This window comes from Lissotriton helveticus, chromosome 3_1, assembly GCF_964261635.1.
Source record: "Lissotriton helveticus chromosome 3_1, aLisHel1.1, whole genome shotgun sequence".
Lineage (NCBI taxonomy): Eukaryota > Metazoa > Chordata > Amphibia > Caudata > Salamandridae > Lissotriton > Lissotriton helveticus.
This window is the reverse complement of record NC_136061.1, coordinates 856,489,816-856,506,111: the sequence shown is the minus strand read 5'-3', so window position 1 is coordinate 856,506,111 and position 16,296 is coordinate 856,489,816. Positions and strand designations below refer to the sequence as shown.

At 45.2% G+C, this 16,296-nt stretch overlaps 1 protein-coding gene across 3 annotated transcripts in view; it reads right to left on the bottom strand.

Moving 5' to 3' along the window:
* The window catches only part of SH3D21 (SH3 domain containing 21), a 286,954-nt gene that overhangs the window by 206,701 nt on the left and 63,957 nt on the right, over window positions 1-16,296 (bottom strand). The window contains exon 1 of one of the 3 annotated variants that reach the window (XM_078681197.1): window positions 1,595-1,839. The exons of 1 other annotated variant lie outside the window; for it this stretch is intronic. In XM_078681197.1, the coding sequence (XP_078537323.1) occupies window positions 1,595-1,598 (4 nt within the window). In that variant the 5' untranslated portion in view covers window positions 1,599-1,839. Of the gene's footprint in view, window positions 1-895; window positions 972-1,594; window positions 1,840-16,296 lie in introns of those variants that run through there. One more of the 3 variants, XM_078681199.1, reaches the window with a different exon arrangement.

The following is a 16,296-nucleotide window of genomic DNA, read 5'->3' as shown; positions in this document are numbered from 1 at the left end:
GGATTGTGACGTTTCAGTCACAAATAGCGGAAAATGCAAGTGTGATGGGGTAAAACCAGTCACAGGCCCCGCAATGGTTAGCCATGGGCTCAGGGCTACAGCCAACACAGGCTGAAGACACATCAGGTGTAGTGGCCAGCAGCAGACAGGGCACGGAGCAGACCCGGCGTGTCTGGCCACCGGCAGGTTGTATCTGTGATTAAAGAAGTCAACCCATTACCGACTCAAAACTCGTTTTTTACCCGTGACACCAATACACACAATCAAAGCTTGCCATGGTTGTATATGTCATTTCTAAAAGACTTTACTTCGGTCAGAATGACCTAAAAAGTACGAGGCAGTACAATCAATCATTTCTAAAATTACATCATACAGTCGAGATTAAAAAAAAAACGATGGAATTAGTTATACACATGTTATTCATATTAGGATACATACAATTTTTGTGTGTTTTTTCTAGGCGAGGGTTACACAATTCATTTCGGAAAGTGCTTAGTGCAATAATAAATACATAAATTAGCTAAAAAGGTACTTATTGTACATATGAAATAGCTTGTTCGATACCATCACCTTCTCTTCCAAATTTAAAAAACACATATCCTCGTCGCCAATATGTAGTGATAACGAAAAATCAGGGTTCTTTGGATCAAGGTGAGTTTATTTTTTCTTATCCACGGGAGCAATCAACGATCACAACCGACCCACGGGGATATCTTTGTAATAACGGCTCCCCCCAGGACCCCCACAACCTTTTAACCACAACATTCCAGCCCTGCGTTGCCATCACAGCCCCTCCCCCCGCCCCCTTCTCTCCGAAGTCAGTGAAAAAGCGCCCCCTCCGTGCTGTTCGCTTGCTTCGGTCTACATATATACAACGGAGCTCACCCCAGCTTACTTCCACGCCTCAGTTTCCGAAATATAAAGGAAAATCCCAGAACGCAACCGGATTTAGCCCCTCCTTTCCCGTTGCAAAGTGTAGCTAAGGTCACGTGAGCTGCTAATAGGGTAGCTCGGCGGGCAGGGGCGTAGCTTAGTCAGTAACATTAATTGAGGGGTGAGTTTCGGATTTTTTCCAAGCAATCAAACAAGAGAAGCGGGGCCGTGGAAAGAGAGAGCAGTGCGGATTGTTAGGGATACTAACGTATAGCCCAATATGTTGTAAAGTAAACACTTTATTAGGAACTTCAAAGCAGAGCGTAGACAAAGTGTGCGTATGTTTTTGTCTGTGTGCGACCGTAAAAATCCCAGGTGAGATTCGACAGACACCTCACCATCGTAAACTGAAAGCACCTGTGCCTACCTATTTGATCTAAAATACATTTATGGGGGGCGGGAGGAGGTAGGGGGGAGACCCCAATCCCCCGGCTACGTCCTGGTGGGTTATGTATGCGCCTGTAGCAAGTCCTGAGGTGTAGTGTTTAAGAGGCAGGTTTCGTTCGGACACTTGCAGGGCCAGCTCGGTTCTTTAACCTTCGCAGGTGGATGTGATGGGAAACTATATCACCTAATATTGAAGCAATATGACATGGTTTGCGAGGTACGCTGCATAATAGTTCGATATTCCCATTAATAGTGACAAATTGACAGTCCTTACCCATGGTGCCGAAAGCCACAACGCCGTGAGCTCCACACACTCCTCCTCAAAGTTTACGACCGACCGCGAAAGCAGCTCCGGTAGCGCCAAGAAGTATCTCCCTTCTGCAGGCCGCTTCCTGGTTGCGCGCCTTATGCTACAAAGTTTGCAAAACCCGAGGCTTTAAGCGGAGGGAGGGAGGGTGAGGGGCGGGCGGGCAGCGCCAGTCATGACATGCCGATGGGACGGGCCGGCCCGGGGAGAACAGGTGAGGCGGGATTCCTGGAGCGCAGGTATGCCAGGGGCGCCCGGAGCGGCGAGAGCGAAGTGCCAGTCACGGGCCAGAACGTCACCGGGCTTTGATCCGGCTCAGCATCTGGACTGGCACGAGACTGACAGCTGGGAGTGAAACCAAGATCCGGGTGACAGGGCAGTGAGGTAAGAGCGGCTGCCAGTGCCGATGCCAACCGGGAGCCTGACACACGACTGCAGGAGCCGCCCTGCCTACCCAAAGCATAGTGTCAAAAGAGGGGCGGGCACCGCCTGGCATCCACGTGGAGTTACCGGTCTAGGCAAGAAAATGACTCCACGGTGCCAACCCGATCCTCAGAGAGGTACTTGGTCCATGCTCCAGCAAAGAGAAGAAGAAATGAAGTCACCACACATGGCCAATTAGAAGTCAGAAAATAAAAGTGACAATGCAACCAACGAATGTTAAGCAATGGGATGGGCTGGCATTGCTTCTTATGTTGCCAGCCCATTACACCGGTGGAGAGCTACGTGAGACTTCCTGCCCACTCAAGCTTTGGCCTCTCTGCTGCAACTGTATTTAATGTATTTCTTATTGTATTTATAAAGAGTAATAGCATTGCTTCAATAAACACTGTACATAATAAACCAACAGCACATAATGACATTTCCAGCTGACTGGTCACAAAAAGATGTGCCCACAGTCTTGCCACTTTCATGCCGAATATATTAGCCTGAAGTTTCTGACATGAATGTAAAAGTAAGAATAGAACAATAATGGATGTAAGCAGAGTCATTGAGTGGGAAGCGAATCAGTGATGAACTCCGTACCCTTTGTTTATAAACTTTCTACTGGTGTGTATGTGTTTACATTTTTTTATGTAAGGGGGTACTTCATACCGTATTGGTGTGATACCACAGGATGTGGTATTTAGCAGGTGCACCTATTGTGCGTTAATTGAGTTTCGGACCTCGGAATTAGGGGATGGCACGCTTATTTCAGATATTTGTTTAGAGTATTGCAATCTCAGACCTTGCCCTATTTGCCCATGTGGTTTGTGACATAATTTACCTAGAGGTGGGCAAGCCACTGAAAGCTCCAGCTAGGCTCTAGCCTAAAGACTTCTCTGGCTCAGCTCAAGTTCGAGTTGGAATCTTGAGCCCAAAAAGAGCCGAGATTTCATGTGGCTTTTGCCTCCATCCCACTATCTGAGATGTGGTGTTATGGCCAGAGCTGCAAACAGTGGAACTCGAGAACCAGGTTCGAGTTTCAGTGTCGGCTCAACATCCAGTGATTCTGTGCAAATCACTTAATCTCCCCATGCCTGTAAACAATGCATGTGTACTGTAACTGGTGCTCATGTAAAGCGCTCCAATGCCTTCTGGCCGAGTTTGCACTGTATTTTAAAAACTGCAGAAGAATTAACTAAAAGGTAAAAAAGGTTTTACATAAAGAAAGACACATTGATACCCATTTACTGGCTGATTTGCGCAGAGTGAAACCAGAAAACCTGGATAAATTGTGGTTTCCCCACTTAAATTGTGTGATTTTTGGCAAATATTTTATTTTACCCACACTCTTTTTCTCCCTAATTGTGTATGAGAGCACTTTCAAATATGTGAGTTCACACTACCAGTTGTACAAAACTATCACTTTTAATAAGTACTTCTCAGTGCAGGTCTATAATGTGCCCTATTAATGTCAAAGCTTCCACATATTAGAGAATGTTTTTTTTCAACTTTATTTATTTATTTATAAAGTTTTATATAGCACAAACTTGATCCCGAAGGATATCAGAGCGTTTACAATTTGAGGCAAAGGTAACAAATCAGAACATTAGTCTAACATGGGGAATCTAATGGGCACTGAATCAACTAGTACAAACATAACCGCTCAATATAACCTGAGTGCACGAGTAGGAATGGGCTATGCGTTGAAGAGACTTTAGCATATTTTACTTAATTTGTTTTATGATTTACTTAACACAGTTTCAGGGCTCGGCTTAATCACACGCTCTAAGATCTGAGTCATACCCAAGCTCAGATCTCCCTGTTAATTTAGTTGGCTCTCCCACGCAGGGCTTTAAGTAGAATGAAAGAACTGGGGGGTCTTTCAAAGGGGCGTGACAAATGTAAATAAAGGGGTGTCTTTAAAACACATAAGCTAAAAATCGGTGCTTAGCATAGTGTGCTGCCCGACTTGTATTTTGCGGTTTCTGTCATTGCACCCAGATATATCATACGACAAGTAACACCATTCCTACAACAAGTCAGCACTATTGTTTTTGTCAATGGTTGTTAGTTGCATAAGAATAATAAGCAGCAACTATGGCTTGTATATAATATTGAAAAAGCTTCCACTTAAAGCCCAGGTGACACCACAACAAAGTTGCTGCTACTGAGTTTAAAAGAGAAAATAAGGGAAATCCAGAGAGAAAATGACTCTAAAGGATTTCCCTTCCCCTACAACGCTCACCTGGCATGACGTCATGCGTAACTTTTCCACTAGTGAGAAGTGAGCAGTGTGAGCACACGCACATGGATGTGCCTGCTGTCAATGCAGTCCGGAAAAAAATGAACCGCCTGTGCCAGGGCACAAAACAGAGCCTGATAGAGATCCGTTTCGAGACCCCCTTTAAAAAACTGCCGGTGCTCAGCGCAAGCGAGACCCGGCCCACTTAAAGCCCTGCTCCCACCTCTAAATTTATCTGGTGCAAACATCCAAAGGAGCTCGGTTAGTCCCAGACTCATCATCCTGGTTTGGGCTCGACTGGAGAATGAGGCCGTTTTCTGGACAGGCGGGTACAGTGTCATGAGGGTGTTTAGGAAGGAAGGTGGTGGGTGGGTGGTACATTAACCACAGCACAGTGCTGCACATTGAAGCTTGGGAGATTTTAGTACTGGAGGACTGGCTATTGAAAGACAGGTTGAATATTGTATTGGAATGTGTGAGTAGAGAAGTACAAGATAGCAACCCTTGTGCTCGTAGTCACTAGTCCCACTTTCACCAAGTGAAATGGATTCACCTCCCAGTATGAGGGGACAGACCAGAGCTAACCCTTTAAAATTCCACCATAAACTCGGCCCCCCAACCCCCAAAATGGCTGCACGCTAGGCCTACGAAAATAAAGAGGGAGGGGGATTGTTGGGGTACAGTAGGTGTTTTTAATATGTACTACGGTGACCTGTACTCACTGGCGTGCCCCACCCCTTTGTGACATCATCAGGATCCTGTTGGACCTTTCTCTAGTCCTGGGGCAGTCAGTCGGTCGTTACTAGGCAGCTCTCTGCTAAGTACCACTTTACTGAAGGCATTTCAGGGCTTTGTTTACTATTAACTGCCTCTGCATGGCAAGTGTTCCTACTGGGGTTTTGCTTTTCATAGGGGGGAGGGGCTAAGCAACCAAAGCCACCTATTGGTAGTGATTACTGCTTGGGACGCAGATACAGCATGGCATAGTTACAATGCTCTAGTAAGGCCACTGTTCATTGAGAACACTTTCTTTTAAAAGATATGTGTCTTTACCTAGAACACCCAACAGTCAAATCTCGGATGCGCACCAAAAGCAGAAGTACCTAGCACTTTCTGGTGAAGACATTTGGCCCTACACATTATTCCAACAAGTTCTACATTGCATTTTGCATCTATTTAACATGGAGGCCTGCTAGAATCTTGCTCAAGTAAGGCGGCTCAGTGGGCTTCAGCTAAGGCTGTGGCACCCATGTCAAACCCGACAGTCCCACCACCTAATAGGAACCTCGGGATCCCCACCCATCTTGGACAGAAAGTGCCACATTGAAAAGGAGGCAACAGGGATGAAGATATTGTCACTGGAGTCTCTAGGGATGAGGGGACCTCGGTCTCCCATGATGTACCAGGCACGTCTAGGAGACCCTAATGGTTCCAAACTGTTCGCCATCAAAGTCCAGAGTGCCAATAGGTCCTGGTAAATCAGATGGCACTTCGTGGCTGGCATTCAATGGTGTCAAAGGCTTTGTGGTCTGCATCTCCTGAACAGCTAGTCATGGCCATGATTTTCTAGTGGCTGGGGCACCCAAGGGCCCTGATGCACCCATTGTTTTAGCGGACAACTGTGATAACTGAGAAACGTTATGTCATGGAAGGGTGTTTCGAATAGCTTACATTTATCGTGAGCTTGCGAGCAGGACACCGTACAGGAGTTGAGGGTGGAAGGGGGCATGGGGGGCAGGGCAAAGCATCTCTTGGGCTCTGTAAATTAATACAGGAGAAATCCATAAAACCATGGAGGAGTGTAATTTTTCATTTACATAATTAACCCATTTATTAGCAAAGTGTAGTTTACATTGTTAAATAATGTGAGAATATTAAACATCATTTTTAGTAGATGACTGCATTTAGCCATTATAAGCAGCACCCAAGTTAACATGCTATGCAACTAAAGTTAACCACATTTTAATGTCATTTTGAATGTCACATTTATACGTTTAAAGCTAAGAGGCCTGCACAGTTCATTTTGTTTGGTTTGCATGTTATGTTTTTATCCACTGCAGATGCTGTGTTTTTCTCAGAAGCCCTTCTCTAGCTGGTGAATAGTTTATTGTGAAGTATTAGACGACTGATCGAAAGGTTCTCATCGGAAGAAGCACAAGAAGATGCAAAGAAGGGTGAGCGACTCGTGGGAAGAGCTGACAGTACCCAACAGTCTATCCAGTGTAACATTTCAAGGATATAGTCGTGCACATGGTCGTGCATGGACCATTGATTGGGTTTTCCTGAGGAAGAGGAGCTTACCTGCTCCTAGAATGAGGACAAGCTGTAATGTTGCAAACTCGTGTTTTGCTGAATTTTTAATAGTTTGTTCCTTAGACTCGGCACAAGGAGATGCTTGATGACTTCGAACGGAGAGGACCTCTCTTACCTCTGCTAATCTCCACTGCATGAGTGCAGATACTTAATGCCTAAGCATTCATATTTACTCATCAGTTACCTTTATTTGTTTTTCTGAAGCTTATACCTTACTTTAATTGCCTAACCAAATGCCTTTTCCTGACCTATACTTGCTTCATTTAGAATAGGGGATTGCTTTATGGAACACTCTCTGGATATTCTGTATTCGTTATGTATCCATCGGATCTTGGACCATTTAAACTTGTAATGAGGGTGCTTAAATTCAGAATACTTAGGGTCTTATTACAACTAAGGGTGGTCAATGGGCCGCTGTGCTCGCAGTTGTAGTACAACCACCGCTGCACTGCGGGTCCTCACGCAGTATATTATAAGTGTGGTGGACGGACCACCAGTGAACCACTGCTACCGCAGCGGTCTGGCAGCGGTTCAAGGCCGAAATATGCTGGCGGTGCTGCATCAGCACCGCCAAGCACATTTTGAGTTGCCTCACCACCACCCTCAGGGCAGTCGCATTGCTATGAAAAGAGTAGCGATGAGGCAGCAAAGGGCACCCTACAGCCTGCCTCTGTGCACGGGGTGCATGCAAGAGGGCTAGTTTTGCACCCCCAGTTCCTGCATAGGAGAAGTGCACAACATGGTGCATTCCCTCCCGTGCAGGAACATGCACTGGCGGTCCCGAGGCGGTGCTGTTTAAAACTCACAATGAGACTTTAAACAGCACTGCCGCAGGACTGCCATGCCACCCGCCTGAGAGACCACACAATTACTTGTAATGTGGCAGGCGGTGGTGAGTTTCGGTGGTCCTGGAGCAGAGCGGTGGCGTGCCACCCACTCTAGGACCACCAAAACTCATAATAAGGCCCATAATGAATTAATGACCTTAATTTAACTACATTTGTCAATAAATCCTTTCAAAACATACTCCAAATCTTTTTATACTTTCCTGTGGATGCCCCTTGGTCTTCACTGTTATGTAAATGGTTGTAAATTATTGCGCCTAAGTCGCTTTTAAAGTTGACATAAAAAGGCCAAGACGACAAGTGGCGGGGTTTGTATGATGATTACACCCAACTTTTGAGATTTCAGAATCCCCGCTCCATCAGCCATCTTCATGCTCTCTGATACCACTGCATGAGGAGCCCACCTATGGACCATGGGACTGTAGAGTAGGATCTCCAGAGGGGAGGCTGAGGTGGTAGTAGTGACTGCTCACTAGAAGGCACATTTCTTCACTCTCTTTCCCTAACCTCTTGTGATGCAGATACAATTTAGCTCCATGTTCGTCCGAGCTAGCTTGGCTGCAGATCCTCCTGGTTTCTTGGGCAGGTTTTCTGCAAAGTATGTTTTTGCTCCATGGAGAACATCTTTCCCTATACAGAAACCCCTTCCTAAGCACCCCTACAAAGATTAGGAATGCATGTTACACTTCCCATCCCTATCTCTCAGTAGGAGTAAATCTGCATCCATTTCCAGAGTAGGAAAGAGTTTGAGATGAGTTTGTGGGTGATTAATAATTCCTGTATTTCTGGACATTCACAAACTTTCAAAGGTTCATGCTTTCAAATGCTCACTCCTTACCCAGTGCAGGGCATTTACTCCTGCATAGCACCACATGATTTTGGGGCAAAATCATGTGGAAGTTAAAGGGCTTACAACAGAAGGGTCACCGTTTGGAATTGCTTGCAGTTGTAAATCCAGCCATTAGCACCTGTAAATCCAGTCATTAGCACCTGTAAGTCCAGCCATTAGCACCTGTAAGTCGGATTTACATACACAAGGAAGTTTGTGAATGGTATCCACAAAGTTTTCATTATTCATTTTAAGATCTGTCTTTAAAAGGACCCACAATATTGTATGTTAAGTTAGAATTCCAGTGGTTATTTCTACTGAATTTTCAACTTCAAAAGTATGTCATTTAATAGTGAATGTGCTCTTTATAAAGAGCATTCCTTACCACATTATAGTAACATTTTTGGGAAAATGTGCCTTAGAATGCACAAAAGCACCCAATGCCTTCATAAGGCACATGCCAAGATACGCCCAAAGCCGTGTACTACGGTCCAATGACCGTGTCCAACTGATCGTTCCGCGGGCAAAAAAGGCACGACTATGTGGAAAAGTAAATTTTGCCATGTTCTGTGTCCCTACGCGTCCTCCATCATATGTTATGTGTGCATGATTAATATGCATATGTATCCCCCATGTTCGATTAATGACGCAATTACAGTTGTGTCCATCTCTAGTATGTCTATTTCCAGTTCTCGTGAATACTACGAATATCAGGCCTATGTAAAGTTACGTTGCCACGTTTCTCAGTGTGCACGTTATTTCATTATAAAGTCCCCGTTTCTAGGCCTCAAAAGGGCCCGGACACCAGATTCAGCTTCTGTCTCCTGAAGCCCTCGTTGAGGAGCGATACAGCCCCCACCTGTATCCCTGACCCTTCACTTACTTCCTGCCTTACAGTGCCCGGTTCAGCCTGGCTCTGTCTCTGAGTCTGCCAAGAATATGTTATGATTCTAGTTATCAGTCCAGTCCTCCTTCTCTGCATTCCTAAGCTACTGAACCGCATCAATAGTTTCCGTCATTGTCTAGCCTTTACGTCTCCATGTAAGAGAAATACTGTATTAATGGTCATTTAATATTCCTCATCACGCACTACATGTAGAATAATGCATGCTCCAGTCTTAGAGTCTGTTAGCCTTTACCCCGATAACTTTTGGATTCTATCAACATGTTCTCTAAACATCAGATACTAGATACTGTTTAGGTACATGTCGCCCTGACTCTCCAGACTTCAGTCTCTGCTCCTAGCACAGAGTTCGTAGCCCCCAGCTTCTCCTAGTAACACGTCATTGCCAGTTTGCGCGCACCATCAGGTTAAGAGGTCCCAGCTCCTTAGGTAGCCCCCTCCATGTTTCCGCCCTATTCATGACATATTCTGTTACGTTTGCATCACATGTCTATGTATACGCCCTGTTACACCTACTTTCACCCTTATCTTTTGCGACTGTTACGCGTCACACCCTTTGCTCCACCCACTGCTCCGCCTATCGTATGTATTGTAATGCAACTGTTTTAGTATATATGATCGTGTATTGTTATTAAATGTTAGCGCGCTCATCCCAGATCCAGCCCCGGCAGCTGCCGGGCCACGCTAGTCCAATCCGGCCCCCCTGTCGGGCCCTGCCATCCTATTCCTATGCAGGTTGTCCTGTTCCTGTCCTTTATGCTGTAATAAACCTGCAAAACTCCTACTACCTCGAATCTTGACTCTTATTTATTGAGCTATCTGTTATTCATTTATCCATTCAAAAATAGAGGTATTATTTATTTATTTACCACATAATGGCGCCCGAATAGGGACTTGCCCTTTCCCCACGCGTCGGTGAAGCCACGCCGGCCCCCTGACCCTCTGCAGCCGTGACGGAACCATACCGGCCACGTGCAGATATTTCTGCTTCAAGTATCTCTCAGGCCCACGGAGGAGACGGAGGAGGCGGTCCAGCATCCAGACGAGACGGTGGAGGAACGCGGCGAGTCCCGACCAGAGCCCAAGCCGAGAGTCCAAGGTCCGAGGTATCCGGAGACCCACCCGTAACAGAAGTCCGAAGTACGTCCGTCCGGCGTCTAAGCAGTCCCGTCCAGTCTGAGGCCTTCCGTTCTTGCTGCCCGGTGAGTACCGTTGCTGGGGTAGTATCTAGACAGGGTCAATCTAATTGACTCTGGTCTGTGGGTTGGTGGTACACAGACCCACAAAACGAAGTGTCCACTTCGGTGGATGCAGGTCCTGACGTGTCTCTTTATGAGACCGGTGAGTTTCGTACTGTTTCAGCAGTGCATCTAGTTTCTGTTCTAGCCAGTTCTGTTCTCGAGAAAATTCATGTATTCTGTGTTCCGTATTCCAGGTAGTATTCTGTTCGAACTGTTATTTTAAATGTTCTTCATGTATTTTAATGTCGTGGTATGAGTGTGAAGTAATTATCGTGTTTATTGTGTATTGTATTGTATTGTGTCCAGATTATAGTTCAGTCATGCCGCTCTTTTCGAGATTACGTCAGTTAAAAACTAGAAAGGGTTTGCTAGAAGAAGCAGTTCCTGTTCCGCCTAGGGACAGTCCAGGTCATTTCATGTATCAGAAGCATGGCATAAGCGCCATATTGTATCTAGATTTATGGGTAGAGTATACCAAACAGTTAGAGGAAAAGTATAGATGGCCCGTATCAGGCACATGGGATGCCGAGTGCATCATGCGAGTAGAAGAAGCATTATGGAAAAAGAAAGCCAGACAGTCACAGAAAGATGCCATCGAGTTATGGCGCAAAGAATCTCATAAAAGAACCGAAAAAGAAATCAGAAAGTCTGAATTAAGTAGAGAATCCTTAGAGCGAGCCCAAGAAAGGGAATTAATCGAGATAGGTGAACGAGTTAAAACAGAACAGTCAGACAGACAGAGGCATGCCCTTATTAAGGGTATGTATCCTCTTCTTGCCGAGGGCTTGCCAAAAGCGACCCCGGAGGCATTCAGTAATCTTCCGCCACCATTAGTTCCGACCAAGCTACGTCACAAACCGACCGCAGCTGATATATTCATTTCGTCCTATTTGGACGACACAGTCCCGGAATATGCAAATCCCGCTCCGCCAGTCCCTGTAAATCAGGCACTTCCCGCTCCTCCAGACACAGGAGTACCTGTTACGGTACCCCCGATCCAGCCCGCCATACAAGTCCAGCCTGCACTTCCATTTCCCACTCTGCCAGGACGAAGAGCATCAGTAGACGACTCTAGTTTAGGGGCCGCAGGAGGAGGTCCTCTAGGAACCCCGCCGCCACACAAACGTTTAACGTTAGCCGAATTACATGCACAAGCGTCACAGCGTACGCCCAGATATCAGTCTGTTGCAGAAATAAGAAAAGCCCTTAACGAATGTGGCTATGATCCAGTCCCAGGCGAGGATAATATGGTTTTATATTCATTACGCGTGAGAAAGGTGACCGAGTATCTAGTCACCCTACCAGATATGAAAGAAGATCTAGACAGAATATATCGTTTCATCCGTACAGGGAATGATCCAGAAAGTATTAGTGACGTCATGTGCCAAAGAAAAGTTGAAGTCCAGCTTATGCTATTAAAGTTTCTGATTAATTGTCTAATAAGAGAACAAGATTATCCGACCAAAGATCGAGCCGAAATGAAAGTCCTGACAAAGTGGAGTGATAATATAGCCGAGGGTAAGCATAAGACCATCGGTAGTATAGAGAGTATGTACAAGAAAATTCGTAAGGAAATAATAAGGTTACACGAACAACGCAAAGAAACACGAGTAAGCGAGAAAGAAAATGACTCTTCTACAGAAGAGGTAGAGGACGAGAATCCCACTAGAATAGCGTATGTAGGAAAATCTAGATTTCCAGATCGCCATTTACGCCTAGAACACAAGTCAACTTTCCATCATCCAGCATCAGAACAAGGTTCTCTAGAACAAGTATTTCAAGCTACCGATCACATTCTGAAATCACGAATTGGTTATAGCAAGCTAAGTACCATGCATGAACAAGAACTAGCCCGATCAGCAGTCCGATGGATTACTGATTCTACCACTTTTCCAGACGAAATAGTGGCACAAATGTTTCTGAAATTGCCCCCAGCCGAGCAACGACTGGCGGGTATGTACATGATTCAGCACCTCATTACTTTGTATGAGGGTCAACATTCTGATCCAGGTCCGTTACACGATGTCCTGAACGAGTTACTCCAGTATAAATGGAAAGGTTTAGGTACCGATTTAATTAGTGTCATTCTAGAACAGCGCCACAAATATAGTATGTTTTTGAACCCGCATTTTGTTCATGTCTCACCCCCAGAAAGTAAACCCTTTTACATAGACAGACAGAATCCGTTACGAGAAGTGCATCCAGTTAAGACAGAGGGTGGTGAAATGCAACGAGTGTTTGTTTACACCCCGATTACAAAGATGGAACTCTTAGAGATGAAAAAGTTAATTCCCTGTCATGATAAAGATCCAGCAGGGTTCCACCGAGAATTAAAAGACATGCTCCGTATGGGAGAATACACGTATCCAGATATTATTAAAATGCTAAAGGTCCTGTTGCCCGCAGGGGTATATGAGAAACTCAAGGAAAAAGAATGGGAGGTGGGAGAGAAAAAGATCGATTGGGCAGTTCTCGAAGCTGAAGATAAGATACGAGTACCAGGTACCGGTCTTGGAGATAAATGTAAAGAATTACCTGAATTGTTAATACAAGTTTTGCCCAGACTATTACCAACTAAAAAGGAAGACTGGGATGCAATCTCAGCCTGTAAACAGAAACAAGACGAAGACACTAGTGATTTTTACTCTAGATTTGAGAAATGTTTTATTATAAACAGTGGCCTCAAGACAAGTAGCGAGTCATACCCTCATCTTTTTGTTACTAAACTAGTCGAGAATTCAAGTCCACAAGTTAAGAACCGAGTTTTGAAAGTCGAAAGTACCTGGCAAGCTAATACCCCGTCCCAGATGTTACAGATGCTTCAATACCACCAGAATAGAATCAGAGAAGAGCAAGACCATGAGAGAAAACGTATGAAAGACACGAAAATGAAAGTACTAGTTGCACAATCTGTTCCTCAAGACAGTCAGAAGAGGGGTCCGAATCAAGCCAGTCATCCTGCAGCTCCCGTTAAAGGGAACTGCAATTATTGTAAACAGCCAGGTCATTTTATAAATGAGTGTGCAGTTCTGAAACACAACATAGCTACCGGTAAGACTAAAGAAAGACCACGTCCGCCTAGACAAGAACAAGTTACACAGACTCCGCAGTCACAGAATGCACCACAGACAGTTACAGCACCGCAGCCCATCGCTGCAACACAGCATGTTACACAGCAGATGTACCAGTATGCACAGTCCGAGTATCCAGAGTATCAGCCATATTCATGAAACAGCCTAGAGAGGGAGATAGGCTTGCCTCTCATCGAGATACCTGTAGATCAAGAGGGTCCCTATGTTCACAGTCAAGTATTAGGGAAAGACAGAAAGTTTCTGATTGATACAGGGGCAAGTAGGACCACTATAAGTCACGCCGAAGTTCCAGGGGCTCCGCTCTCAGGCTCTAGAAATGTTTCCCTTGGATTTTCAGGAAAACCTATCGTAAATGAAATTTCAAAGCCAGTTGCTCTAGAAGTAGGTCCATTGTCCCGCACTACTGATCTGTTACTTACTAAGTCATGTCCAGAAAATCTATTAGGCATTAAGACACTGAAAGAGTTAGGTGCAGTTATATGCTGTTCCCCAGAGGGAATACGATTGTTCCTACGTGACTTCAAGGGTCACTATGTATTACGAGATTTTGATCCGAGATTGTCCAATGTTCCGCAGCATCTATGGGCGCAAGGTCCAACTGATGTTGGCTTTATGCAAATCACACCCCATCGTGTGACTCTCAAGCCAGGTGTAGTCCTGCCACGAATCAGACAGTACAGATTGCCACCTGAGGCTGTAGCAGCCTTATCCAAAATTATTGACGAGCTCATCGCTCAAGGAGTAGTTGTAGAAACTGACTCCAATGTATGCAATTCTCCGATCATTCCTGTCATGAAACGTACTGATCCAAATGCACCCCCAGTATATCGATTAGTGATTGACCTTCGCGAACTTAATAAATGTATTATTCCCCAGTACCCAGTTGTCCCAGATATCTCTTCCCTATTGACAGCCATTGATTCCGAAGCCTCATTTTTCACTGTCATAGACCTCAAGAACGCATTTTTCAGTGTCCCCATTCATCCAGACAGCCAGTTTCTTTTCGGATTTTGTTTAAATGGAAGGAGCTATATGTTCGCACGAGCTCCTCAAGGTTTCACAGAAAGTCCTAGTATTTACAGTCAAGCACTCAAGAGACAACTAGACAACATTCACATGCCAACTGACACTGCCCTGCTCCAGTATGTCGATGATCTACTGATCACAGCCCGTTCTGAACGTGCTTGCGAGCGAGCCTCACTTACAGTATTGTATTTCCTAGCCGAGATGGGGCACAAGGTGTCCCCTTCTAAGCTTCAATTCTGTGTCCAGCAAGTGGTCTACTTAGGACACTTACTGTCCAAGAGGGGTAGGCAGTTGACACCAGATCGTATTCAGTTAATAGCGAGTCTTCCTCAACCCAAGACCCAGAAGGAGGTACGTGCTTTTATCGGCCTTACTTCTTATTGCAGACAATGGATTCCTCAGTATGCATTTCTAGCCAAACCACTGATACAGTTAACGACACAGGAGGCAGCCGTATCGACTGTCCTTCCTTGGACATCTGAACATACACTTAGTTTTAATGAATTAAAGAAAGCCCTATGCCAAGCTCCAGTTCTAGCTACACCGAACTACAGTAAGCCTTTTACACTTTTCGTTACTGAACGTGAAGGTACAGCATTATCTGTTCTCACACAAGATCAAGCAGGACAATACAAGCCCTGTGCTTATTTTTCGAGCACACTAGATCCAGTAGCCCAGGCTCTGCCTGCGTGCCTCAAGTCAGTTGCAGCCACAGCACTAGCTATCAGACAAAGTGATTCCATAGTATTAGGACACTCCCTGACAGTACAAGTTCCACACTCCGTGGAAGTTCTTTTAAACCGAACACAAACTCAGCACTTGACAATTGCACGTTTAACAGGTTATGAATTGACACTGTTTCAGCCACACATAGAAATCAGACGCTGCAACGTCCTAAACCCTGCTACATTGTTACCATCAGTTACTTTGAATCCTGCCACACACGACTGTGTGGAAGTAGTTAACATCATGACCAAGCCAAGACAAGATCTGACAGACATTCCATTACCAGATCCCGACCTGACGCTTTATGTGGATGGTTCATGCATGAGAACGAGTACAGGAGAACTAGTCGCCGCGTATGCAGTGACTACTGACACTGAAGTTATTGAAACACACCGTATTGACACCCTGTCTGCTCAAGCAGCAGAGCTAGTTGCTCTGACTCAAGCCTGCATACACGCCAAGAACCTGAAAGTTAATGTTTACACAGATTCACGTTACGCATTTGGAGTTGTACACGACTTCGGAGTGCTCTGGCAGGAGAGAGGTTTCATGACTTCTCATGGAACCAAGATTCAGCATGGTCTCCTTATTCAAGCTCTGTTAGATGCCATACACTTACCGACATCCATTGCTATCATGAAGTGCAAAGCACATACGAAAGTTACTGACACTATTTCCCAGGGTAATGATCTAGCAGATCGCACAGCCAAGCTTACAGCACAGACTCCAGACATTCCAGTTAATCCGATACAGACACACACTCCAGATCCGACTACATGTATGACAGTTAAGGACCCTACTCAAGATGTCATAGATATCCAGTTACATGCTACCCCCGATGAAATCAAGAAATGGTCCGAACAAGGAGGGGTCCAGACAGATCAGGGATGGTTAACGAAGGGTAGAGCCACATGGTTTCTCCCCGACTCTATGGTTCAAGTCATTATTAATACCGCACATAGTCCAGCACATCTAGGAGAAAAAGCAATGTTAGACAGTATCCAGAACATTTGGTTCAACAAACA